Raw genomic sequence first — 27,299 nt, 5'->3', positions numbered from 1 at the left:
CTGGTGGTTTTTTGTTTCCTGGTCCTTCCCGTGCGTAGCTACCCAGCTTCCTGAAGCCATTCCTAGAGGTAAGTTTCACAGCATGCTAGAATGTCTGGGTTTGCCCATAGTGAAGTCGCTCTTCTCGCATTGCAGAGCTACTCTCTGGAGCCCACATGCACTGCCTGAGGACATCAGCAAAGAACTGCCAGATCACAAGAGCCACAATGAGCGCCATTCTCTGCTTTTGCACATGCTGTTCCCTTTACTTGGCATGACGTGCCGTCCACCGCCCTTTTCTGGTTTGTAAACAACTAACTCATTCTCCAAGAATCAGATCAGATGTCCCCTTTTCTGTTAAGCTTTCCTCCATTCCTCCAACAAGATCTCCTTTGTATTCTTTTATAGCACTAAATTTATATAATGCAACCTTATGGGCGTGTCTGTTATACTGCTATCTTAAGTAGCAGACCATCTCTTCTGTTTGAGGACAGCAACAAACAGAACCATAGAAAAAATGGATAATAAAGGAGAATGCTGGAAAGGCAAAGTGCTAGGAGGCTCAGGGTGCCACATTCTGGGGACTTGTACTCCTCTGCCCCATGTGCCGTCCTCAGCTGTCCAAGCTCTGACTGCAGTAATTTTAAGGAAGGATGATAAAAATACCATTCTATGAATTATTTTTTACAGCTCCTTAGGTCAGTAGTTGTTCTAGGGTATGATTTCTTTATATGGTATATTTGCCCAAAGGCTCAGGTGTTGGATTTATTTTTATAATATCCATAATGAACCCATTTATAGATGATTTACATAGGCCTGCCATGACCCAGAATTGGCTGAGATTTCAGGCATCGCTACCTGAAGTAACACAATAGCAAGTGCTCTATAATGCGGAAGCTTGGGCATCATGGAGGCATTCTAAAATAATCCCTCTTTTGTTGTTTTGAATAACAAATAAAATTCCTCGAGACAACATATGAAAAAAAAAACTGGTGTCTATGATGAAAACACAGAGGGAAAAAGCACAGCAATGTGAAGGATGCTTTGGATCCCTGAATCTCTACCTTGTTCACATGGTAAAAGATGCATAAGACTTCAAAGCGGCTGTCACTAAGGGGGAGAGTACACCCACAGGACCTGGAGAAGGCTTAAAGGGCCTTTAGGATTGTTAATGAAACAAATGAGTGGTTCCCAAACTTTGATTGAGCATCAATCAGAACAATCTGGGAGCTTTGTTTTATTTTTGTTGTATTTTAACGCAGATTCCTGAGGCTAGTCCCCTGAGATTCTGACTCCATAGGACTGAGATGGGATCCAGAACATGTACCTTTTTTTTTCTCCTTTCAAAAATGTTCCCTAAGTCTTTCTGATGACTGACCAGCTTTGAAAACACCTATTTTAAACTATACATATACCAGTGATCTTAAAATGTAAGGTGCAGGTAATTCAGGTTGCATGTAAGATGGCCCTTTGAGTAGGAGAAGAAAATGTTAAGAAATCCATATTTTTCTATCTTACTATTATTAAACTTTTTATTTTGAGATAAAGACAAGTTGCAAAAATAATACAAAGCATCCCATGTACACTTCGTCCAATGGTAACACCTCATATAGCTATAATGCATTATCTAAACCAGAAAAGTGGGGGCCGGCCCGGTGGCGCACTGGATAAGTGCGCCGCTTGGGAAGCGCGGCGTCACTCCCGTCCGAGGGTTCGGATCCCACATACAGACCGGTTCCCGCTCACTGGCTGAGCGAGGCGCGGGGGCAACACCGAGGGTTGCGATCCCGTTGCCGGTCCCCGGTCCGGTGCAGGGGCAACACTGAGGGTTGCGATCCGTTGCCAGACACGGAAAAAGACAAAAGACAAAAAAAAAAAAAAAAAAACCAGAAAAGTGACATTGTTCCATTACTGTTAACTATACTTTATTCAGTTCTCGCCATTTATTAGCCTGCATTTGTGTATTTATCTGGTTCTATGCAATTTTATCCCATGTATAGATTCGTGGAACCACCACCCCAATCAAGATATAAAACCACCACAAAAAGGTTCCTGTTGCTTTCTCTGGGTATGAATACCCACTCCCTGCCCAACGCTACCCCCACCTCTGTCCCCTCTCGACCACTAATCTGTTCTCAATCTCTATAGTTTGTCATCTCGAGAGTGTCTTACAAATGGAATCATACAATGTATGGAACCTTTCAACACTGACTGCTTTTTTTCATTAAGCATAATGCTTTAGAGATCAGTCCATGTTACTGCATGGAGTAGTTTACTCTTTTTTATTGCTAAATGGTATTCTACTGTATGAATGTACCAGACTTTGCTTAAACATTTGCCCATTAAAGGACATTTGGGTTGTTTCCAGTGTTTTGTCATTACAGAAAAAAAAAAAAAAAGTTTCTATGAACATTCATGTACAGGTTTTTATGTGAACACTACTTTTCATTTCTCTGGATTAAATGTCAAAGGGTACAATTGCTGAGTCATATGGTTAGTACATGTTTACTTTTGAAAACAGTGCCAGAGAGTTTTCCAGAGAGGCTAAACATGTTGCCCATTCCTACCAGCAATGTGAGAGATGGTTTTTCCACATTCTTGCCAGCATATGGTACAATTTTTTATTTTAGGTGTGTGGTCATATCTCATTGTGATCTTCATTATACTTTTATTCCCAAAAAAGAAATTAAGCTCTGTTCAAATTTAAAATAGGGAGTGACGATAATATTGTACATTTATATAATTTAAAAATAAAGACGACTAAAGAGCACTTTACCACACAAATCAGCATTAATCAGTTTTTGAAACATAGACAAATTAGGAACCTATCATCTTATTAAGGAACTGGTTGCAACAATTAATTAATCTGACAGGTTAAAAAATAAAAGAGAATTCTGTCAACAATACATGAACTTCTCTTTGTTCTAAAACATCTAATCCACTCTGTTGAGTTATATTAGTTCTCTTACTATAGCTTCTAAACAAGTCACCAAACACACATTTGTAACACAGAACCGTGGCAGTCCTGGAAGGAATCCATAGCACCAAGCCTCAGCTTCCCCACTTACTATTCTGCAATATTGAATAAGGCACCACACCTCTCGGAGTCTCTAAAACCAGGAGAATAATGCCTGCCCACATTTGACAATTTTCATATGTTATTTATAGCATTTTTGGGCAAAGATTACTGTACCTCTAGAAATGTACTAGTGAACTAATTATCATCATGTAGAAAATGAAGAAATTATATCAGATAATTTTTAAGATTCACCTTTGTTCTAGAATGTTTTAGTTTACACACTACTGAGGCACTGTGATTCCTATCACAGTTATTAGAACCTGATATTTATCAGTATTTATGGGTACCATTATTAGTAATAGTTATATTTATATTAATACATATTTATTAGCATTATAGTATTTGTTTTGTAATTTAGAATAATTGTTAGTATGTATAAAGTTATAAAATGCATTTATTTAATAAGTGCTATTTATAATTGTATCAATATTACTTATTAATAAGTTACTTTTATTATACAAAGAAAATACACCCTACGAGGGCAGAGATTAATCTCTGTTTTGCTCATTGCCATTACTACAGTGCCTAGAAGCATGTCTGGCACAAAATCCGTTTAAAGTAAACTACTGTTGAATAAGTATACAATAGTAATTCTATATGATTTTCTATAAGTATTTATAGTATTTATAAAAATTACTAAAAGTATTTATATTTTTATAACACTTACAAAATGTAAGTATTTATGGTTTAAAAACATTTTCACACTTATTGTTATATTTGATCCTCAGAACAATCTTGTAAGATATTTAACATCACCAGATAATTTTTTAAATTAAGGAGACTGGGGAATAGAAAAGTGTTATGCCCAACATCAAGTAGTGACACTGAAGCTTGAATGTAAATGACCATGAAGCCAATGCTGCACCTTGGTGCTCCTGGGTCTTGATAAGACCTATGAATATTTGGTAAAATCTAAAGTCATCCCAAAAGTTACAAGTTATTTTCTCTGCAGGAAGATGCAAGGTAAAGATCAAATTAATACAATTAATATCTGGTCCTTTAATGAATGAACAGCTTGTCCTTTTTCTCCCTTGAGGACCTGAAACTTAAAAGTTATGCACTGCATTCTACAGTGATAAATGAGGCTCAAGAGGCTTACCCTCATCCAGAAAAGGGACGTGGCAGGCAAACACGAGTCTCATTAGAGTTCCTGATGTTTCAGTGAATTTGTGACTATCTTTATGACACCCCATGTGTAATTATAACAAACATCTGAGATATTGCAACTGCTTGTCTGTGATTGCTGGCAATTTAACAGAACTGTCAGGGCTACAAGAAGATATTTCCCATTTGTACCTCCAAAGTCACAGGCAAGATTCACCTTGCGTGGGGAACAAGGATTATAGGTCTCCAGTGACGGGACAGCACACTGTAAGTCTAAATGTCTAGATATCACTTTTCTACCACCAATTACTCCAGGTTTAAAAAAGAAAAAGGTTTTCCTAACAGTAAGAGGAGAAGCAACACAAATTGGCCTATACATTCAAAACAAAACATGATGGGGAAAACTCATTCTAAACTATTCCTTTAAATATACCGCCATAGGTGGCCATCCATTTCCCTCATGTGTTAGTTACGTGTTCAGAGAACAAATATGTTCTTCCTAACCAGAATAAATGACTTCATATCGCTATTGACTAATTCTCCACCAAGGATCAATAATCCAGTATTCATCTATCCCTAGGAACCAAGCCCCAATCTTGCCTCTTTCCACAGAGAGTAGTGGTATGGCACAATGAGTGCATTTAGAAAACTTGAATTCTGGACTCAGTTCAGCCCCATACTCTTGAGTAACCTAGGGAAAGTCTTTTCCTGCCCTCTTGGACTGAGTTTTCATATGTGACAAATGAAAGAACTAGACTAGATAAACTTCAAACTTTTTTCTAACTCTACTGCTCAAAGATGTTATGATTAATGCATGAAAAAATTGCCCTAGCATGAAAACAGAAAAGAAACCATCTTAGCTGTCACCTCCATCATGGGAAACTCCACTGTTCACATTGTTATGGCATATTGTTATAGTTACCATGTCGTTCCCATATTAGCAGTCACCTATATCTATTCCCTCTCCATGAAATAGATCAATAACTTCAGGATAAAAGAATGCACAGAAAGATCTAGTTAAAAAAAAAAATTCAGGTATAGGTCCCTCATTCAATAAAATTTATTTCATTAAGTCTAGGAGAAGCAATGTAGGCAAAGCTGAAAAACAGAGAACTTATTATATAGAAGTGTACTATGTAGGAATAGTTTGTAAAAAGGGTCACCATTTTAAAATTAATTCCAAAGAAGTATCATGAAATAACAAAGTAATGGAGTTAAAAGAAACACGAGGCTATCTTACCCAACCTCCAACAAATAGAACCCTTTAAAGTCTGTGAAAGCCCTAGATACGAAGGTCCAGCTATATACTCTTTTACTAGCAACATGATTCTTCAATAAGCTATTTCACTTCTGGTGGTATACCAATCAGTAAAACGTCAATAACATCTTTTCTAGCTACCTCAGAGAGCTATAGTAAAAATTCTCTTCTGAAAATTAGAAGTCAATGAATATGGAAGAGCTGGATTAACTATAAAGAACTGTACAGATATAATGGGATTCTACCAAAAGGATCATCTTGAATTGGTATCCTATGGATTTGCTTTTTGAAAAACCTAGCATAAAAATATTTTTTTAAAAGGAATTTCAGAGATTGTTGAAAGTCAATCCTAGGCCACAAGACAACTCCAACTTTAAAAGCTTGCAAACTTTACAAATCATTCTGTATGATATTCTATTGTAATGATGGATAAAAAGTTTTATTAAATTTCATTCAACCAAACTATTGAGAGAGAGAGACAGAGAATGTTTCTAATTCCAAGAGTAATAATAGAATAATTTTAAAACCATCTCAAAAAAGTAATATATTAGGTAAAGTAGAAAAGTTCACTTTCTTTGCTATCTACCAAGAATAGAAAAAGAATTACACTCTGTTCTGCCATCAAGGTCTACGACATTTTTCGTTTGTTCATTTTGTTTTGATTTTTAAATTTGAAACAGAGAGGAGACCCAGATTACAGGACAAATAGGCTAGTACTTCAAACATCAGAAGAAAAATTGCATTAATTTGTCTTCATCAATATTGAATAGAAGTTGATGGGACAAAATCATAAATATATACCAAAATTATTTCACAAAAAATGAAATAGTTGACAGTGTAAAATATGGAAGAAGACAAAAATTAATTTAAAAATGTATATGGGTTCATAAGCACATAGTATTGGACACAGAAAGGCATTTGGGAACATAAGGGCATTCAAAGACAGCTGAGGAAACACAAGTTCTTACAAAATCAAGGAAAAGTATGAGAACAATGGAGTAAAACAAAAGGACTCTAAGGTCTAAGGAGCTACTAACTGGGAAAAAGGCATGCCTTACTTTCAAGAGTGCCAAAGCCCTTTGGAAAAAGGTTATTAGTAGAATATCTTATAAAAGAAAATTATAAAATATAGGTATCACATAAATACAACTTGATATAGAAAACCTGTGCATACTTTTCTACTTTCACAGTCAGAATTAAAAAATGAGTAAGCAAACTCCAGAGACTGCAGACAGAATACCTAGGTGAGAAATGTAAAGGGTAATTTCAAGGTACCAGTGGTCAAGCAACTCCTGGACTAAAAGGCTCAAATAATGGGAATAAGGAAGGTAAAAGTAATTCAAATACACAAGTAGAAACTGCAAAACCATAGAGGCTACTAAGTAGCTGAGAAGCCAGAACACATGCCTGGATAAGCAGGTTTATATTGCTGTGCTTTACCTATTGCATCAGTCCTACAACACTATTGTATATATACTATGTGTCAGGTATTCTGCTAGGTGCTGCTGGGAGTAAAGGTATGAGCCAGACAGCCCCTTCCTCCAAAAGTTCAGAGTCTGCTGGGGGAGACAGGCTCATATACAAGCAAACCTATTAAAAGTCCCATTGTGACAAGAATTGTAAGTGATGCACAATGAGGTTATGGGGTAGTAAAGAACAGTTGTCACTAGAATATAGTGCAAGGCCCTGGATAACTCAACACTACACTTAGACAGAAAGTACCTGAGGTCTGGTGCCAACTCTGCTCTGAGCAGGACACACATTGCATAACCCTCTCTGGATTGCAGTCCTCACCTTTACCTCTGGAAAAGTTAGACTGCATGATTTCTATTAGTTCTAACTTTCCAACATTGTAGTTGAGCTTCTTGGAGGTCAATTTTTAAGCAATGAATTAAAAGACTTGAGGACCTGGAAACTGGGAGTATGTACTAAAGGCAAAGAAAGAATAGCATGAGCTGAGGCATTAGGCCCTGGTATCACCAATTCACCCCACAAAAAAACCTGCATTACCTACTATATGGGGATTTTGCTAATAATATAGAATATTCTAAGTGAACAAAAAGAAAATAAAAATGAATATAAACTTTTTAAATGTATGAAAACTTAAACAAAACATGAGTTTTTAACAAATATTTAGACTAACAGCTAATACGCTTATAACATTTAAATTAAATATAATGTAAAGCACATCTTACACCTCTAACAAATACACAGTACTGTAACACACAGCAGATGAAGAAATGTAGCTTTTGTTTATTTTTACTAATTTTATTTGTTTTTAAATAATTTGTTTTGCATACAGTTAAAGTATACAACACGATGTTATAAGATATATTTGTAGAGTAAAATGTTACTATAGTGGTATGAATTAACATATCCATCATTTCACATAGTTACCCATTCACCCCCACCACTACCATGGCAAGAATAGCTATAATCTACTCATTAAATAAAAATTCTGAATACGATACACTATTTTTAAGTATAGTTTTCAGTTGTACATTAGATCTTTCAACTTGTTCATCCTTCATATTTGCTACTTTTTATCCTTCGACCTACATCTTCCCATTTCTCCCCTCACCCCCACCCTGACCCTGGTAACCACTGTTTTATTTTCTATCTCTATATATTTGACCTTTTTTGGAAAAAAGATAGACTCTTCAATAAACAGTGCTGGGAAAACTGTATTTCCATGCAAAATAATAAAATTATATCTTTATCTTACACCATTCACAAAAAAGAACTCAAAATGGACAAAATATCTAAACATAAAATTTGAAAACACAAAACTCTTAGAAGAAAACGTTGGAGAAAATCTTCTTAACATTGGTTTTTGCAATGATTTCTTGGGTATCACACCAAAAGCTTAGGCTACAAAATGAAAAGGCAACCTACAGATTGAGTGAAAATATTTGCAAACCATATATCAGATAAGGGGGGTCTAACATCCAAGATTTAGAAAGAACTCATACAACTCAATAGCAAAAAAACATACAACCTGATTAAAAACTGGGCAAAGGACTTCAATAGACATTTCTCCAAAAATGACACAAAAATGGCCAACAAGTACATGAAAAGGTGCAATGCAAATCAAAACCATTATGAAATACCACCTCACACCTGTTAGGAGGGCCATTATCAAAAAGAACAGAGATGTAAGTATTAGTGAGGGTTTGGAGAAAAGAGAACTCTTGTATGCTGTTGGGGGGAATATAGATTGGTGTAGCCATTATAGAAAACAGTATGGAGCTTCATTAAAAATTTAACAATAGAACTACCATATGACTCAGCAATCCCTCTTCTGGGTGTATACCCAAAAGAAATGAAATCATCACCTCCTGAAGAAATAAATATCTGCACTCCCATATTCACTGCAACTTTATCCACAATAGATAGCCATGATATGGAAACAACCTAGGTGTCCATCAATAGAGAAATGGATAAAAAAATGTGGTATATATATACAACGGGATATTATTCAGCTTTCAAAAAGGAGGAGATCCTGTCACTTGTCACAACATGGACAGACCTAGAAGACATTATGCTAAGTAAAATAAGCCAGGCATGGAAAGAAAAATATTGCGTGATCTCATTTATATGTGGACTCTAAAAAAAAGTCAAACAAAACATAGCTTCTGTTTAAAAAAGAAGTCTGAATAATATCCATGAACCTTTCCCCATATTCGTGCTTGAAATTTATATATTAAAGGGGAATTCTTCTTTTACATATTCAGAAAAGGCTATATTAGAGAGACAGAGAAAGACAGAGAGGGAGGGAGACCAAGACTGGCAGATTGCAAGAAAGAACCAAAACTCTGGAAAACAAAAGACTTGAGTTGCTTGCAATGAAGGTGCCATATTCCAAATTGCTTACTGCAAGAGAAGAATTACTGAGCAGTGCACTCACACATACAGTCATCTGCTATCCGTCCAAATATATATAATACATAAGAACATACAGACATACATTTGACCATATGCAACCATTCCTACTAAAAACACAGTAGCATAATAAGAGCTACGAGAAACATAAGGATGAGTGAGAAACCATGTCTTGTTGCCTAAATGAGAAAATAAAGCTTATACTCTTTTAAGGGAAGTAGGAAAGCATCACTATAATATGGGGTCGGGGTGCCATGTGTGCCATAAATAGAAGGACAGGCAGTATAGCATGCTGGATGCGGACAACAGCCTCAGTTCAGAAACTTACTAGCCACAAAATCACAGAGGATGTCACCTCCTCTCTCTGAGCTTCCAATTTTCTATGGGGAAAAAAAAAAATGCTTCATCGGATTATATGAGAAGGTAATAAAATAATGAGAAAACACAGTGCCTGGCATATTGTACATGCTCAATAAGTGACAGAATGAGAGCAGAAGCAGTAACAGAGGTAGTAGAAATTTGATAGTCAATGAAAGATGTATGTGGAAACCCAGGGATGGAAGTGATTACTTCCGATCTGGGCCATACCTAGGGATTTTGGAGAAAGTGATACAAATAGAACTGTGACATGCAACAAAAGCGTGTGAGGCAGCATGTTGAGAAGGGGGAGCAAAGAGTTGTAAGCTGTGGAGTATGCAAACAAATCAGAGTTTGCTCCAGTGTTCCTAGAGAATAAGACAGACAGTGGGAGAACCACACAGAGCACAAGCAGAGCATCTCAAAGCAGGGAGAGTCATCCCTGGGGCTAACTCACTGTAATTCACAGCACCCGGAGTGAAGAAGTCTAAAGAAAGACCATTATATGCTTCTCTTCTCCTTGTCTCATATGTTCCATTCATTAGTGAACTAAATACACGACGTGTTCTAACCTAACGCACTGGGGTGTATCAACTGCCGTACCTTCTAAGACTTCCTCACCCTTTTCCTTCTGTGCATAACTGATCGTGTCTTTATTCCCTTCACATTAGAGGGAAGTCCATTTCGCTATCCCCCAAAGTAAGGAGACAAAATAACGATGACCCTATCAAGCAGACAAGGGGAAATGTTGAGAAAACAAATAAAGAAGTCACACGTGGCTTGCCTCATCTCTGTGAGGAGAGATTCTCTTCCAGATCCCATTCCCAAGCTCGGCAATCACTAAAGAATGATGGGCCAAAGAAAACCACCTCCACTAAGTCCTTGATTAATTTCAAAGGTGCAGTCTCCTTCAAGGGCAATAAAACTCCAAGCACTACAATGGAGATGAGTAGAGCACCACGGGCATCATTTACTGTTTTTGCAGAGCAGCTCTCTGATGGTCTTCCTGCCCTTTCTGGGGAAAGGGTACCCAAAGAGGCCCAGCCACAGCTCAGGCGTGTCCGCTGACACCAGGCCCTCCCTACCTCCCTGCCTGAGTGTTCAGTCATGTTACACATCTGGACTAGGCTTCTATCTTCAGTCCTAAAATACTAGTAGATGAGTAAAGTATTCACTGGGAGCAGGACAGGACTAGGGAGGAAGTGAAAGACTGAACTATATCACAGAGTGTGAAACAGTCTCATACAACACTGCTGAAACAAACATACTAATGTCATCCAAGAAACAACTGGAAACATCATGGACAGATTAAGATAATTTTAAAAGGTGGGACAGGGGCAGAAAACAGAAAAAAATGGGGTTGAATCTCCTTTCACTGTCTCTTCTCTCTTAGCTCAGAGAAGTCTAATGTTGTCCTGTTTCCTAGTTATGTTACTGTTTCATGGCTTTGAATGAGCTGCTGGCATTGACTGGTAAACATATGGAGCCTCTTCAACCAAAGAGTGTGTCAGCATTTGTACTGCCCGTGGAGTTCAGTGTGTGAGTGTGTATATACACATGCACACGAGACGCTGAGCTCACGTAGACCTTCAAATGCTACTTGCTGTAAACTGAATGTACCATTAATAAAACCCCTGAAACTAGGCTTCACTCAAATTTGTCTGTAAGTTTCAACAAGTGTAGACCTCACAGAGCTCTCTAGACAAATTTATCCTACAGCAGCCTAAAGGAGGAAAAATAGCCAGAGAAGATAAAACAATTTCATGTACCTTATTAAATTCACTTTGTATGGGTTTCTCATTGGACTACCACTTGGCAGCAGTTTGGAACACCTATCTGATGACAAGAGGGAGGAACCACTGGGTGCTAGACACATGCCTACGAGACCATGGGCTGGAGGTGAAGGATGATGCAGTAGAAGGGAAATGAGTTATGATGGAAGAGGCCAGATTTCTAGTTTGGGCTGTAACCCTATTTCACTGTGTAACCATAACCATATAACCCCTATGAGCTCTTAATCCTTTTTTTCCTAAAAGAGGGGTTGGTCTAGATGATTTCTGGGGGCTCCTTAACCTTTGATAGTCCATAAACTGTGAAAACCACACAGTGAACTCACGTATACCGTTTTCTAGCACAGCATTGTACTATAAGTCACCTTTATTACATTGAACTTTCCTACTCTGGGCCCCCAACTCTGAAATCCCGGCACTTACCCTCACTTCCAGGTTGCTTGTATGGGTTGTACTTAGGTTTTGGAGCAACTACTGGTGCAAACTTCTTGGGTGGTTGTTGTGTAGACACTGAAATGCTGGGGGTCCCAAAGGAATGGGTGGTCTCCATCCTTGCAGGAACATGGCCAAGGGGCTCACTAGTACTTTTAGGTGGCAGCCAAGATGGATGAGACATTGTTGGAATCTGCAATTAAAAAGAAACAAACTGTTTTTATGGAAACATGGAAATAGAGATGACACACTTCACTTTACTGTTATTTCAATTTAATCCATTCTTAATGAATCTTGACAAAGCTCTCTGGAAAGATGAAGGATGAAGGAAGAAAGAGGAAGGATGAAGGAAAATGGAAGGGAAAAAAAGCAGAAGAGGAGGAGGAATCAGAAGGAGAAAGAGGAGGAGGAGGAAAGTGAGGAAGAGGAGTACACACCTCCCAAACTTGAGCACCTCCCTTCCAATAGTTTACCTACGTTAGTACGAAGCACTCTTGAGGGAGTAGATATAAATAGGAAATGATTCCTAACTTGAAGGAGTTTCTGTGGGAGGGGATTGGAAAAAAGCTTTGATTTTATTAATAATCTACTGAAATAATTACTACACCAATTAAATGAGGTGATAAGCCACCCAAGTGAAGTTAAAAAATAAATAAAAAGCGTTGCAAGGAAGCCAAAATAGATAAGATCACTTCTTGCTGGGAGCAGAACTAACAAGACTTCATTGGTGAGGTGACATTCAGACTGGGCCTTGAGTGCTAAGTAGAGGCTGGGCCTGAACAATGTTAGCAAAGACACATAGGCAGGAAAGCACACAACACTTATGTCCAGTGCGACTGAAGGGGGAATAGAGAAAGTAGCTAGCAAGAGAACTAAAATGTGGGATGAAACCAAAGCATAGACATTTTGCATGCACACTTAAAGAGTTTAAATATAAGAAGTCTTCAAAAAGCTCATGAAAAGATTTGCATTATCTTTCAATTCCATTTTCCCACAAACTTTTCGAAGTGCCCTCATATAGTCTGTAGACATTAAGGAACCACCAAAACTTTATTTTGGAAACGGGCATAGCAGAGACATAGCAGGACACTTAAAATGACCCCTCTGCAGAAGCAGCTCTGCTCCCTGCCCCCAACAGGAGCTTGGAAATGGGAATGAGGGGACATTGGTTGTCACAATGCCTGGAACAATTACTGAAATCTAGTGGACATAGGACAGAATATTCAACACCTGAAATATGCAGGTCAGCTCTGCACAACAAAGAAATGCCCATCAAGAGCTATGCTGAGCTGATGCCATATTGGACCTTTAAGAAAAACTTACTTTAACTAGGAGGAAGACAACCAGCCCCGCCCAGATGTTGGTCTAATTAGACTGCACACACTATGTGAGGAAAGGAAAATGATGTCTCCTCAGTCAGGGTAAGCCAATCACCCCTCCAGACAGCCTGCTGCTAGAGATGAGCCTCACAGGCTGCCGCTGAAGAGGGTTCTCCAAGTCTGATTGCGAGAGCTCTCCAGCATGGGAAGGCCCGGAAAGCACCCTGCGCCCCTCCCAGCCCCAAATCCACCTAGTAATTTATTAATTGAACTGAATTAATTAAGAGGCCTACATGATTACCTCCAGATGTCTCTAAAGACAAAGAGCACAGGAAATGCAGGAAAATATAAAGGCTTCAGCACATGGCTAGCAACAGATAGACAGTGTGGAGGGGGAGAGTTGGAACACAGTGATGCCTGGGTATTAACATCAGTCCACACCACGGGTGAGCAGCATGGCCTTGAACAGCACCCCCTCCAGTGCCTCAGATAGCCCTACACTCTCAAAAGTAAGATTAGAAAACCCTGACCTCCTTAACCAACCAAATTTTTATGACAACCATTGGGATAATATCAAAGTGCTTTGTATACTTTAAAGTGCTTGGCAAAGTGAGGGGAAAGGAATGCCTCTATTCTCATAGAAAGTCACTGGGAGTTATATGACCACCTTGCATGAAGAAAAACAGTGGAGGTAAAGTTTTCTCAGCAGAAAAATGATGACATATAAGGAAGATTCTAAATTGGGAGTCAGACACTTATTATTAAAGCCAATGATGACACTGACTTTTCCCTCTGGTTACAGGGTCCTTCTGTTCCTTTTCCTCTCCTGTACCTAACACATACACATACACTTGCTAAATTGTCAGTTCCTTGAAAGGGCAGGGACCATGTTTCACATACTCCTAAACCACCATTAAGGCCTACCACAAAACCAATATAGAAAAACAACCAATGGATGCCTATTTTTCTCATGGTTTTTTGTTTTTGTTTTGTTTTGCTGGCCAGTATACAGTGAGAAGACTTTTTTCTTTTTTTTTAACTTTGGAAGATAGGCAGAGGAATGGAAATCATCAAGTCGAAGGTATCCCTATTCTCCAATGTTCATTGCAGCACTCTTTACAGTAGCTAAGAGGTGTTTATTCTCTCAAGGTCCATCCATGTTTTTGCAAATGGCAGTATTTCATTTGTTTTTAATATATCCAAAGGAATGGAAATCATCAAGTCGAAGGTATACTTGTTTCCCAATGTTCATTGCAGCACTCTTCACAATAGCCAAGAGCTGGAATCAGCCCAAATGTCCATCATCGGATGAGTGGATACGGAAAATGTGGTATATCTACACAATGGAATACTACTCAGCTATAAAAAAGAATGAAATACTGCCATTTGCAACAACATGGATGGACCTTGAGAGAATAATATTGAGTGAAATGAGTCAGGCACAGAAAGAGAAATATCACATGTTCTCACTTATTTGTGGGAGCTAAAAATAAATAAATAAATACACAAATAACCTGGGTGGCGGGGGGAGAAGACAGCAATTACAACTCCTTGAAGTTGACATGACAAGCATACAGAAAGGACATTGTTGGGAGGGAGGGGGGAGTGGGAGGAGGGAGGGAGGTGTCAGTAATTGGCCACAATAATCAACCACATTGTATATTGACAAAATAAAATAAAATTTAAAAAAAAAAATTGGGGAGGTAGGGGGTTATATTCCAATAAATTTTTTTTTTTAATTTTAACATTTACTTATACATATCTGTGAGGTACAGTGTGTTGTTTCAATATCTGCCTATACTGTACAACAATTCACTTAGGGTAGACAGAATAGTTTTGTACCAAGGCCATCTTTCTGGGTTAAGAAAACAACAACTTTTGTTTTGTTTTGCTTTTTTTAAATTGTGTCTTGGTCTTCACCAAATGGGGATAAAAGTAACTGTTTTGTTTTCAACATGACTAAAATGAACACGAGCAGGAAATAAGTGGGATCAAATAAAGGTTTGAAAGTTTAAATGCATTATACACATTTTAGTATAAATTTTAGGTGTACACTTTAAAAATGGGTTAATACAGTCATGGATTGCTTAACAACAGGGATACATTCTGAGAAATGCATCATTAGGTGATTTCATTGTTGCGTGAACATCTAGAGTGTACTGAAACAAACCTAGATAGTATGGCCTACTATTCGCCTAGGCTATACAGGCCTATTAGTCCTGTGCTACAAACCTATACAGCATGTCACTGTACCGAATACTGAAGGCAACTGGAACACAGTGGTATTTGTGCATCTAAACATATCTAAACACAGAAAAGGCATAGTAAAAATACAGTATTATAATTTTATGGGACCACCATTGTATATGTAGCCCGTTGTTGCAAAAAGCATCATGACCGTACTATCCTTGCAACTTTTCTGTAAATCTAAAGTTATTCCAAAATATAAACTTTAAAAAGGGGGTTAACACAGGATTCAGTGGTCTCTAAAGCAAAGATGTACATCTCCAGTGCAATTCCATGTTAATGATTAACTAGCATCTCGGCCTTTTCAGATCTACCATAGATATAAAGGAACAGGTAACTTCTGGGGCAATATTTAAAAAATGAAAACTTAAGCATCAATATGCAAATCATTGACTCCATAGTCATTTCAGTTATCCCCAGCAAAATAAATTACCCTGACAATACCCTCCCCTTGGAGCCACCTCCAGCTCCCCCTCCTGAGAGGGTCACGTTCCAGCCAGTTATCTGTTTGCAAATGACAGCATCTTCTATTGTCATTCTTCTGCATGTCAACAGTGACCCACTGACTCCATTCACTGGATTTACAATAAATTTTCACAATTCTGAATTCTGGCTCATGATGTGTTTGCCATCAATGATGTCATTTCTCTCCCTTCACTTTCTACCAAGCCTTATATTTTTATATTGGCCCAGTTCAAATGCCTCTGACTCTGTGAGCACTTTCCTAACTCCCCCCAAGAGGAGTAGCTTAATTCCTTCTCCAGGCAACTCTAGTACTTTTATTCATACTTATAACAGTGCACAGAAAAACTATTTATTCACCTCTCTGCCCAAATAAGCTGGACATTCATGGGTAGTCTTACTATACCAGGACAATGCCTAGCCAAGAAGACCTTAGGAAAATATCTTACGTAGGAATGGGTGAATGAATGAATGCTGCTTTCCCTAACGCATACTTTTCTAGAATCTCTATATCCCCCTCCTTAGCATCCACAGATATAACCATGTCTTTTTCCCTCCTTTAATTTGGTGATATAATGAATCATGTTGAAAGATATCCAGATATTGAACCATCTTTGCATTCCTGGAATAAATTCTACTCAGTCACAGTTGTAGTGTTTTGGAATACTGACAAATTAACTACACTGTTTTATTTAGAATTTTTGTACATATAATCATAACTAAGATCATTCTGTATTGCTTTGTTCTCCATTTGTTTTACTCATTATTATTAGGTTTTGATATGGGGGTTCTACTTTATTTTACACTGTTTAGATTCATTTCATAATGACATTGGAATTATCTAACCTTTAATTATCAGAATTCAGCATAAAGTCATCCAGATATGATACCTTCTTTAATAACAAATATTAATCATATTTCCAATAACTTCTATGATGATTTTAGCAGTTTTCTATTTCTTCTGAGGTCGTTTGGTAACATTTATATTTGCCTGGAAATCCATCCATTTCCTCTAAGTATGATACCTGCTCCCTTTCAATCCAACTACCGCTTAGTTACAAATGATTTCTCATTTATTATGCATCATTTAAAGACACAAGTCAGTAATTGCCCTCTATCCCCCAGTTTGAGGTATATACCTTTCATCACACTTCTACAGCACCTGGTATACTGCTGTCACACACTCATCACACGTTACTTTGTCTGTCTGATTGCCTGGATCCAAAACTAAACTCTCAAATCCTTGAGAGCAGAAATACTTAGCATGTAATACTCCCATGACCTAGTGCATGAATAGGCACTCAACTAAAATGTCTGTTAATTTAATTAATTTATTTGCCTGGCACTGGAGCTCCAGATGGATCAGATTCTCATTCTTTACTCAAGGAGCTTAAAGCCTACCAAAGGAAGATATAAATATATGTGAAAAGAGAAAAGAAAGCAACACAAAAAACACATGAAAAAGTACTAGGGTCTGTCACAAGATCTAGCAAGGCTTGGCCGGGCTAGCCCTTAACCAGGACTGTGAAAGCTGAGTGACTCTAAAAGAAACTGGCACAACAAGAACAATGATTGAAAATAGCACTGTGAGCTCAGGAATGAAGCAAGCCATTTCTATGGGACAGAAAGCAGACCAGCTGTACTGAAATGAGGGACTCGGGGAGAAGAACAGTTGGGGGGAGGTGGGGAGAGTTTCAAAGATAAAATGAGTTTGCTTTTTAAACATAAGAAGCTAGATCTTTTATCCTTGAACAGGAATCTAACAAGTGTAAAAACTCTGCATAAGAAAAATTACTCCATGTAGGATAGATCCAAGGAAGGTGATCAATGCAATGGTGTAGACATGGAGTCTCTGTGGCTCCAGGTCTCAGTCTGGAATAGCTCAGACTGGAACAGTCTCAGCTTCTCCAGTGTGACCTTTAACATGACAGGATTCTCATTTACAAAATGAGTATCTGTAAAGTCCCAATCAGTTCTATTATTCTACAGTGCTTTCTTTCTCTAAAATCTTAAGTATAGCCCTTCCTTTTGATACTTGGGGTTTCTCAGCTTCTCAGAGAGAGACCCAATGTAAACACAAAGATGAGCCATGGTGAGAGCTGGTTTTGCTGGACCCAAACTCACCCTGCTCTTACTTCCTCTGCTTCAAGACAAGTTTCACTCTATGCTCATAATCATCATGAAAGTAAGAAGTGAAAGGGAAGATCTCCACAGAGGTTGTGAAAATACACAAACACCAGCAGAGGAGAGGAAAACAAGAGAAATGATCCTCCTCTAAGCAAGATACCTACTGCTGAAGGAATCAGAGAGCTGCTGCTACCTAAGCACTGCCCTTTCAGGAACTGTGTCAAATGCAAAGCAATTACAAGGAACCTAAGAGGTTTCACTTAACTACCTTCTCTGCTGCTCTTCTGTCTTCTCCCTCAGCTGTCCTGTGGACACAAGAAATCCGTACTAACAATAAATAACAAGTGTGTACTGAGGACTTACTATATACTGAATGATTTTCTAATGGTCACATAATTATCCCAACTGCCACGTAAGGTAGCGTTATCATTATCCACATTTAGCAAATCAAGAAAGTAAGGCTGTAAGAGGCTGAATAACTTGCTCAAAGGTACACATTAAACAAATAGCAAATATGAAATTTGGACACATATCACTGACACCAAATTTATGGTCTTCACCATTGTACCACCTCTTTGTTAGGAGGAAAAAGGAAAACACCACAATCCAAAGGAGATAACCACTTAGCAACAGTAGTTTTTGTTCTTATCTCCATTCCTAGCTCTTGAAACCCACGTCCTATAATGTTTTCTCTATTCTGTTCCTTCAAACTTAACCATAATGAGCCACAAAATCACAAACTGATGAAGCCAGTAGCCAAGACACCAAACTAATCAAGGCACAACCGAATGCAAATGGCTACAAAACACCATATGATGACCAAGACTCTTCCTCTACAGGTGGGAAAACTTAGGGCCACAGGTAAAGTGACAGTTAATACTAACAAAGCTACTAAGCCTCTCTAAAGATACCACGTGAATGCCAAGTCACTGTCACGCACAAACGTAGAACCAACTAGTGTTTAGTCATATTTTTCTTTTTTCTTTTTTTCAAAATCAATATTCTGCTCTTATGTAAAAAAACGTATACGTCACCAAAATTTAAAACCAACCAATCAACCATCACATGGTATTATCAATTATCCAGTGCTATAAACTTAAAGTAGTGGTTTTCAAAACTGTCTGCACACTATACTTATATGGGGATCTTTATGTGTATATTCTGATGTAAGGGTTGAGAATAATTGACTTAGAGCATTTATATTAATCTTTAAATCACGTTGCATTAGTCCCTAGATCTCCCTTGGCAACTAATCCAAGGGCTGGCTCTTGGCCAGTGTTTGCTGAGTAAATGAATGATACTGAGGGAAGAAACAGATATTAACACCACTATTTTAGTGGTAGAAGAACTGAGAGACGGAGGTGCTCTGTGACTCAAACATTGGAAGTAGCTGAAGGAAGACTAAAGTTTAACATTTACGTCTCTTAGCAACATTTTCTTCATTTAAACAAGCACTTACAATTTAAATAACACTTTCTTATAACTTAAGGTTTTTCTTTAACTTTCCTCTTTAGATAAAAGTCAGTACTGTCCTGGAATTTCAGAACTGCTTGCTTAATCATCTATTAAAATGGTACGACGTGCTTCCCTCTTTGGTCTGCAACTACCCATCTTTTCTACATCTCGGTATTTAGCTTGAGCATGCCTGATCTTCAGAATTCAGACCCAGAGTCCAGTCTTAGCCCTGCCATGAGCCCAGAGTTCACCTCTGCTCTCTGAGATCCAGTGCCCTTCTCTGATAATGCAGTGATTGGAGGAGATGAGTACTAACACAACTCTGCTCATGAGATTTTATGAGTCTCTGAAAGAGCCTGATGGTAGAAGTAGCCAACACCAAGTGAAAGTTGGACATGGAGATTCCAGTTCACCTGTAATTCTCCTCTTAGCTCAGTTGTAAAGAAGCACAGCCCTCTTTACTTTCTCTCTTTTTGTCAGCTGTTTCCCTGATTCTTCAATCCCCCCCATTGTGGGAGGAGGTCTTAGATTGATCTTGAAGATTACTAAGGTATCAATCAAGATTTATTATGTGCAAGTAAATAAGCACTTTGGGCAAACCTTTTCCAAGTAGTATAGGTAAGTCCCTACCAGTGTAATTACGAAGCAGATATGCTGTGGCATGTGATGAAAGCATGGGAAGACAGCGTTGGAGAATGAGGCAGGCTGAAAATTACACAAAATTGTTAGTTGAACGGCAAATGTAATCACTCTTCCTCTGAAGCATCGGGTCAGATGGAGCCGGAAGAGTAAAGCAGGATCTGCCATGAGCTGAAAATGTCAATGAATTCACTCATCTTCTCTTTACAGACAGCTTCAGCCCAGCTCTGGATAAGTGTCCCACTCTCTGCATGGAGAGCTGGCTTTGCTTGGAAGAGGTAATGAGAGAACAACTCTACAGAAATGGCAACCTTATCACAGGCTGAGAGACACTTGGAAATACCGGAAAAGGTACTAGACTTAGGTGCAGAGAACTTGAGTGTACTTTCTAGTGCAGTCACTAATTGGCCCTATGACTTTAGTCCCTTGACCTCGTTGAATCTCAGTGCTCCTCCCAATCTGTAAACTGAAGGTTAGATACCCACTACCATTCCTTCCAACTCTCATGTTCCATGATTCCCCCACTAGTCTGGGAGTTGAGCAAGCTGAGGTTTCTTGCAAAACAATGTTTTAACTTCTACAAATCCCACAGACCAGGGAGTGCAGCCTGAAGGAAGTCAGGGTGGGAATCAACACATTAAATGCCAACCAGTCTTGCATAAAGTTAGTACCCACACAAATTAATGCTAATGGTGCACTCCTTGTTCCTGGTAACACTGTGGGTGACAAGAAAAACCCAGTTGTATTTGAAGACACCAAATGAACCAAGAAGCAGCAAGGGAGTGAAGCATCAGGTCCAGACAAGTTGCCTCTGATAAAGAAGTGAGACAGAATAGAGACATAACTCCACTCTGCACTTTCACTTCAGATTCAGAATGTCACTCAATAAGGAAACGATCATCCCTGGCAGGGAGACAACAGCACTGGAAGACCAGGACTTTTAGGAGAAGGTCAAGGAGAGAACGGAGCAAATACTTACTGGCTTCTACCAGTCATGGAAAAGACAGACGTAATTGACAACAGCTGAGGCAGGCTATTCCACTTCCACGAGGTCACAGTCCCAGCTAGGAGACATCTTACGGACTAACTTGCTTTTTCTAATTTCAGTATTCAAAAACTAAGATTCAGAGAAATTGAAGTGGCTTATCCAATGTAATAGAAAAGCTAGAATGTATCAGAGGCTGGATTCAAACACAGTTGTTCTTCCACCAAAGAGGAAAGTTTCACTAAATGAGCCAAAACTCTATTAATTGTCAGATAATAATAAAAGGCATTACAGAAAACATAGGAGTAAAAAATGTCTCTTCCAAGAAAGCACACATACCATTAAAAATTAGCACAGATGATAAGTGACCCTAACCTTGCATTCACATTTACTAGCAGTGGTTCCACTTGGCTAAGTGACCAAAAAATGTTTACTCTCTCTGGACCTCAGTTTCCCCAGTTCTAAAATATTTAGCAATTATCAAGACAATATCCAATATCCCCTCCCACAATCACATTTTAGGTTCTATAATGGAATGGCTAGTCTTTGAGTGTGCTGTGCTTGCAAAACAATGTGCTCTTAATGAGGTTTCTTCTAAGTCTCTGATTCTAACATACTGCTTTTCTGTACAAAGCCAAGAGAAAAGGGCAAACAATACCTTGAGCCCTTCTGAGCTCAGTAAATCTACTTCTGAAAAATGGAAATGTGGATTATAAAGATGAGATGCTGAGTGCCTAATTTATAAAGGTTTTTCTCCTCCACCCAAGATGAAAAAGTGACAGTGGAAAAAATCACCAATATAATCTCTAATGAGGCCTAGTAATCTCTTTGGTGGTTATCTGGAATCTTCTCTTTCTAAATCTACCAATAAGTGGGTAGGTCTGCAAGTTAATTGCTGCTCACTTGTCTGTGTTCCCCCTGACAGCTTGTTCAAACTTGTATTAAAGCACATAAACATGTGTTTTACTTATCTGTTTACAAGATTGTCATGCCTATTAGACAGGCCACAGAATTTTATTGGCACTTGAGGAATGTTTAATTACTTTTAATTTTTTAATCATTTTGTTTATATTTTCCTTTATTGCAAATTCACTGAAAAATTCTATTCCAGTTCTAACATAAAAAAGTAGAAATACTTAACTACTTCTTCAATGAGTATAAGTCTGCTATTAACAAATCTTGGGCCATACATACATCGGACAGTATCACCTATGACTCTATGAAGCAATATTTGTTCAGATCAAATAACCAGCTAAGAGTAATCATAGCAATAAGACATGGAGTTACCTGTTACACTTCAGTCTTTTTAACCTCATATTTTTCACGAAACTATCACCTCTCAACTGTGCTGTTTGTATCCTATTGTCACAGTCACTGTTTGTAAACTAGCTTAGAGCTTTCACATTGAGTTTAGATACTATAACTCGAGTTAATATTATTTAATTTGGACATTATTATTATTATTATTATTATAAATTAAAGTTTCCAGTTTAGTCTGTGTCCCTCTAATGGCTTCTCCTCTTAAATTTAAATTCTAACATTCATATGGAACAACAAAAGACCTCCAAATAGCCAAAGCAATTCTGTGCAAAAAAAGTAAAGCTGGAGGCATTACATTTCCTGACTTTAAACTATGGTACAAATCTGTAGTAACAAAAACAGCAGGATAGTGGCATAAAACCAGACACATGGACCAATGGAACAGAATAGAGAACTCAGTAATCGACCTACGTATTTACAGCCAACTGATCTTTGACAAAGGCCCCAAGAACATACACTGGGGAAAAGACGGCCTCTTCAATAAATGGTGCTGGGAAAACTGGATATCCATTTGTAGAAGAATGAAACTTGATCCATACCTTTCACCATATACCAAAATCAACTCAAAATGAATTAGAGACCTAAATATAAGGTCTGAAACTTTAAAACTCCTAGAAGAAAACGTAGGGGAAATGCTTGAGGATTTAGGACAGGGCAATGACTTTAGGAATAACACCCCAAAAGCAAAGGCAACAAAAGAAAAAATAAACAAATCGGATTATACCAAACTAAAAAGCTTCTGCACAGCAAAGGAAACAATCAACAGAGTGAAAATACATCCTACGGAATGGGAAAAAGGAAACGATCAATATGTTGAAAAACATCCTATACAGAATGGGAGAAAACATTTGCAAAATATGCATCTGACAAGGGATTAATATCCAGAATGTACAAAGAGCTCAGACAACTTTACAGCAAAAAACCCAAATAATACAATTAAAAATTGGTCACAGGAGCTGAAAAGACATTTCTCAAAGGAAGATTTAAAAATGGGCAAAGGAGTTGAATGGACATCTCTCAAAGGAAGACATACAAATGGCAAACAGGTATATGAAAAAATGCTCAACATCACTAATCATCAGGGAAATGTAAATCAAAATCACTCTGAGATATCACTTCACCCCAATCAGACTGGCTATTATAAAAAAAGTCAGAGAATAAATGCTGGTGAGGATGTGGAGAGAGAGGAACCCTCCTGCACTGTTGGTGGGACTGTAAATTAGTACAGTCATTATGGAGAATGGTATGGAGGTTCCTTAAACAACTATAGATAGAACTTCCATATGATCCAGCAATCCCACTCCTGGGAATATATCCAGAGGACTGGAAAACATCAGGACAAAGGCATACCTGCACTCCCATGTTTACTGAAACTCTATTTACAATAGTCAGGCGATGGAACCAACCTAAATGTCCATCGATGGATGGCTGGATAAGGAAATTGGTACACACACACACACACACACACACACACACACAATGGAATACTACTCAACCATATGGATGAGCCTGGAGAAAATTATCCTAAGTGAAACAATCCAGGTACAGAAAGAGAAATACTGCATGTTCTCACTCATAACTGGGAGCTGAATCCATAAAAAAAATGAACAATAAAGAGAGATGTAGAGAAAGAAAGAAAGAAACAACAATCACAGCAATATGTTGAACTTTTAGGGAGGGGCAGGGGAGAGGAAGGGGGGTTAATGAGGAATTGGTTAGCGGACACAAAGAATGATTACATATTGTAATGATGAATACGTTAACTATGTGGATCTAACCACCACACATTCTACACAATTACTGAAAATCAACGTTGTACCCAACATGTATGCATAATAAAAAATAAAAATTAAATAAAAATTAAAAATAAAAAAATAATAAAAACACTAATCTATTTCATTTTACTGTCACAATATAAGGATATTGCTATACAAAATTTTTTAAATGCCCAGGTAATAGAAAAATGAAGTGGGAGGGGATATAAATTTTCAACCTTTAAGGACCATGAGATACAGTTTTAGAAAATAAAGGGATTCAACTTCATGCATTATATGCTCTGAAATAATAATTTTGTTTAACACCAATCCAAGAGTCTAGAGAAATTATTTCTCAGTATTTTAAATGGTATGAAAAACAGACAAGCTTCTCATTAAAATGTGTTATAAATTCAAATTATGTGAGAGGCTAGTTTTGCAATTTCACATTTAATAGCAAAACAACTGGAACCATTTTCAACTGGTGACCTTTTCTTAAGTCATGTTGGAAGCTGTTCTACTTTTATTTAAAGATTTTGAAACAGAGACAAAATCTGGTGAAGCACTGACCAACAGCAGCTGAGTAAAAACAAACCAGGCTGTTTCGGATCAGTTTCAGAATCACATCGGTGGATATTATTCCCATTTAAATTTCTCTCAATGACAGCATGGGTATCGTTCTTTCTGCACTTTTAGCAATCATTGACCACTATGCAAAAATAAATAATAATAATAAAGTTAATGAAATGCATGAACAATTGTGTTCAAGTGGCTAATAACCATGAAATGTGAAATTGTTAATGAAGATATTCCTTCTAATGTGGAGCTCACGTTGAAACGTCACCACCACCTGTGAGTTCACTTGTACCTGTGCAATGACAAGGAACTCATTACCTTACAAGACAGCTCATTCCGTAGCAGAAAAGTTATGACTGCTAGAAAGGTCTGTGTAGCTGGAAACTGTATCTGCACAAAGACCACCTACTGGTCCTACCTTTGCCCTCTGAAATCACAAAGGCTCTAATACATGGCAGCCCTTCAGATACTTAAGATAATTTATTTGTTGCCTACTCAGCTGATGTCTTTCTGTGTTCCAACTTTAATCGGTTCAGTACTTCCCTTTTGTTTTTTCAACTAGCCTTACAGCTTTAGAACAATAACATGAAATTTTAAATTCCAAACCAGTAGCTTCCAAACTTTCCTTTGGCAAAAAACAGTTTCTTAATGCCAAATCTTAAACAAGATCCCAAGTATAAAATAGACAAATTGATAAAAACAGTTACTCAGGCATTAAAATCTTTAAACCTTGGCAGAATACACTTCAATTTTGGAGGAAGTATAAAATGCATTATTACTCTAGACTCCCTCATATGCTATAAGCCAGGCTGAAAACCTGCTGCCCTAAAATAATATTACAACATTGACTAAGTGAATAAAGAACAAAGAAGGTATCATCCTTAGTGCCTAGTTTTATCTTTATCTTTATCTTCCTAGTGCCTAGTACAGAGTCTATTCCATCACCAATGCTCGGCAAGTGGTTATTATATAAAAGAGAAGGTAAACTTAATGATTTTGGAGTACAAAATCTGGTTTTGATCCATTTTAGTTCACATTTCAGACACTGTTCTCTATGGTTCCTTATAACTAGGGTGACCATGCATCCGATTTATGACTGATATTTTGGGGTAATTATTAACTGTGCCCCTTTTCAAAAGTGTCCCAGTTTAGATGACAACTTATATAGTCACCTACTTATAACACCATGAAAATGAGGTTTAATCACTCAGTCCAAGTGAATCCTGAATACAGCTGGGGCCTCTCCCAAAGGTTCCATAAAGCTAAAGACCACCTGTACCTTGAGGTTCTTAGTGCAGTTGCTAAGAAGGCAGAGCAATTAGCAGTGGGAAGTACAGGAGGTTTTGCCACCCCCCCTTCCCCCTCCCCGTTTTAGAAGTATGAGCTCCCCAGTAAGAAGGAAAGGAAGTACCAGAATGATTCTGCAGGACCAGAGAAAAGCTAACTACAGTACAAATCCAGCAGAAGCTACTATCCACGAACCTACTCACTCATCCCTCTTTCTCCTGAAGCAAAGTATGTCCTCGTTTCTAAGAAAATCAGACTATTTACTTCAATGATGACTTTACCACCTGCCCTCCCCATCCCCTACTCCCAACAATACTTTTTAATATTTATCTAGTTATTTATTTTTTAAATTATATTTTCTTCATTGTACATGTTTATAGGGTACAGTTTGTTGTTTCAATACATGCGTATATTGTATAAGGATCTAATCAGAATGATCAGCGTATCTGTCATCTAACCATTTATCATTTCTTTGTGGTTATAACATTCAAGATCCTCTTCTCTGACTATCTTGAAATATACAACACAGTATTATTAGCTGTTGTCATCCTGGGGCACTAGAACTTATTCTTCCTATCTCACTGTACCTCTGTACCAGTCTACCAACCTTTCCCCGCTGCTCCCCGCCACCCCTCTACCTCTGGTAACCATTATTCTACTCTCTATTTCTCTTTTTTTCTCTCTTTTTACTTGACTTTTCTTAACTGACCCATGACAATTGTATCTATTTATGGAGTACAATACGATAAGTAGGTACATTCATACTGTGTGCTATGATCATATCAGGGAGCTTAGTATATCCACCACCTCAAACATTTGTCACTTCTTTGTGTTAAGAATATTCAGCGTCACCTTGACTATTCAAAGATACATAGTACTTTGGTGTTGACTTTGTTATTGTCTTCCTATCTCTCTAATAATTTTTATCCACTAACCACCCACTTGCCATCTCCTCTCCCCTTCCTCCACCAGTCTCTAGTAACCATTCCACTCTCTACTTCTATGACATTAACTATTTTAGCTTCCACATATGAGTGACAACATAAAGTATTTCTCGCTCTCTGTGCCTGGCTTATTTCACTTAAGATAATTTTCTCCAAGCTCACCCATGTAGCTGCAAATGGCAGAATTCCATTCATTTTTATGGCTGAGCAGTATTTCATTGTGTGTATATACCACATTTTCTTTATCTGGTCATCAGTTGAAGGACATTTAGGTATGTTACAACTCTTGGCTATTGTGAACAG

The 27,299-nt window shown here is 37.9% G+C and overlaps 1 protein-coding gene across 1 annotated transcript in view; it reads right to left on the bottom strand.

Moving 5' to 3' along the window:
* The window catches only part of LPP (LIM domain containing preferred translocation partner in lipoma), a 573,768-nt gene that overhangs the window by 403,013 nt on the left and 143,456 nt on the right, over positions 1-27,299 (bottom strand). Inside the window, exon 3 of the mRNA XM_008580078.1 lies at positions 11,873-12,074. Coding sequence (XP_008578300.1) covers positions 11,873-12,065 — 193 coding nt within the window. The 5' untranslated portion in view covers positions 12,066-12,074. The remainder of the gene's footprint in view (positions 1-11,872; positions 12,075-27,299) is intronic.

This window comes from Galeopterus variegatus, unplaced genomic scaffold (assembly GCF_000696425.1).
Source record: "Galeopterus variegatus unplaced genomic scaffold, G_variegatus-3.0.2 Scaffold83, whole genome shotgun sequence".
Taxonomy (NCBI): Eukaryota; Metazoa; Chordata; class Mammalia; order Dermoptera; family Cynocephalidae; genus Galeopterus; species Galeopterus variegatus.
The sequence above is the reverse complement of the archived record's forward strand: the minus strand, read 5'-3'. Positions and strand labels throughout refer to the sequence as shown.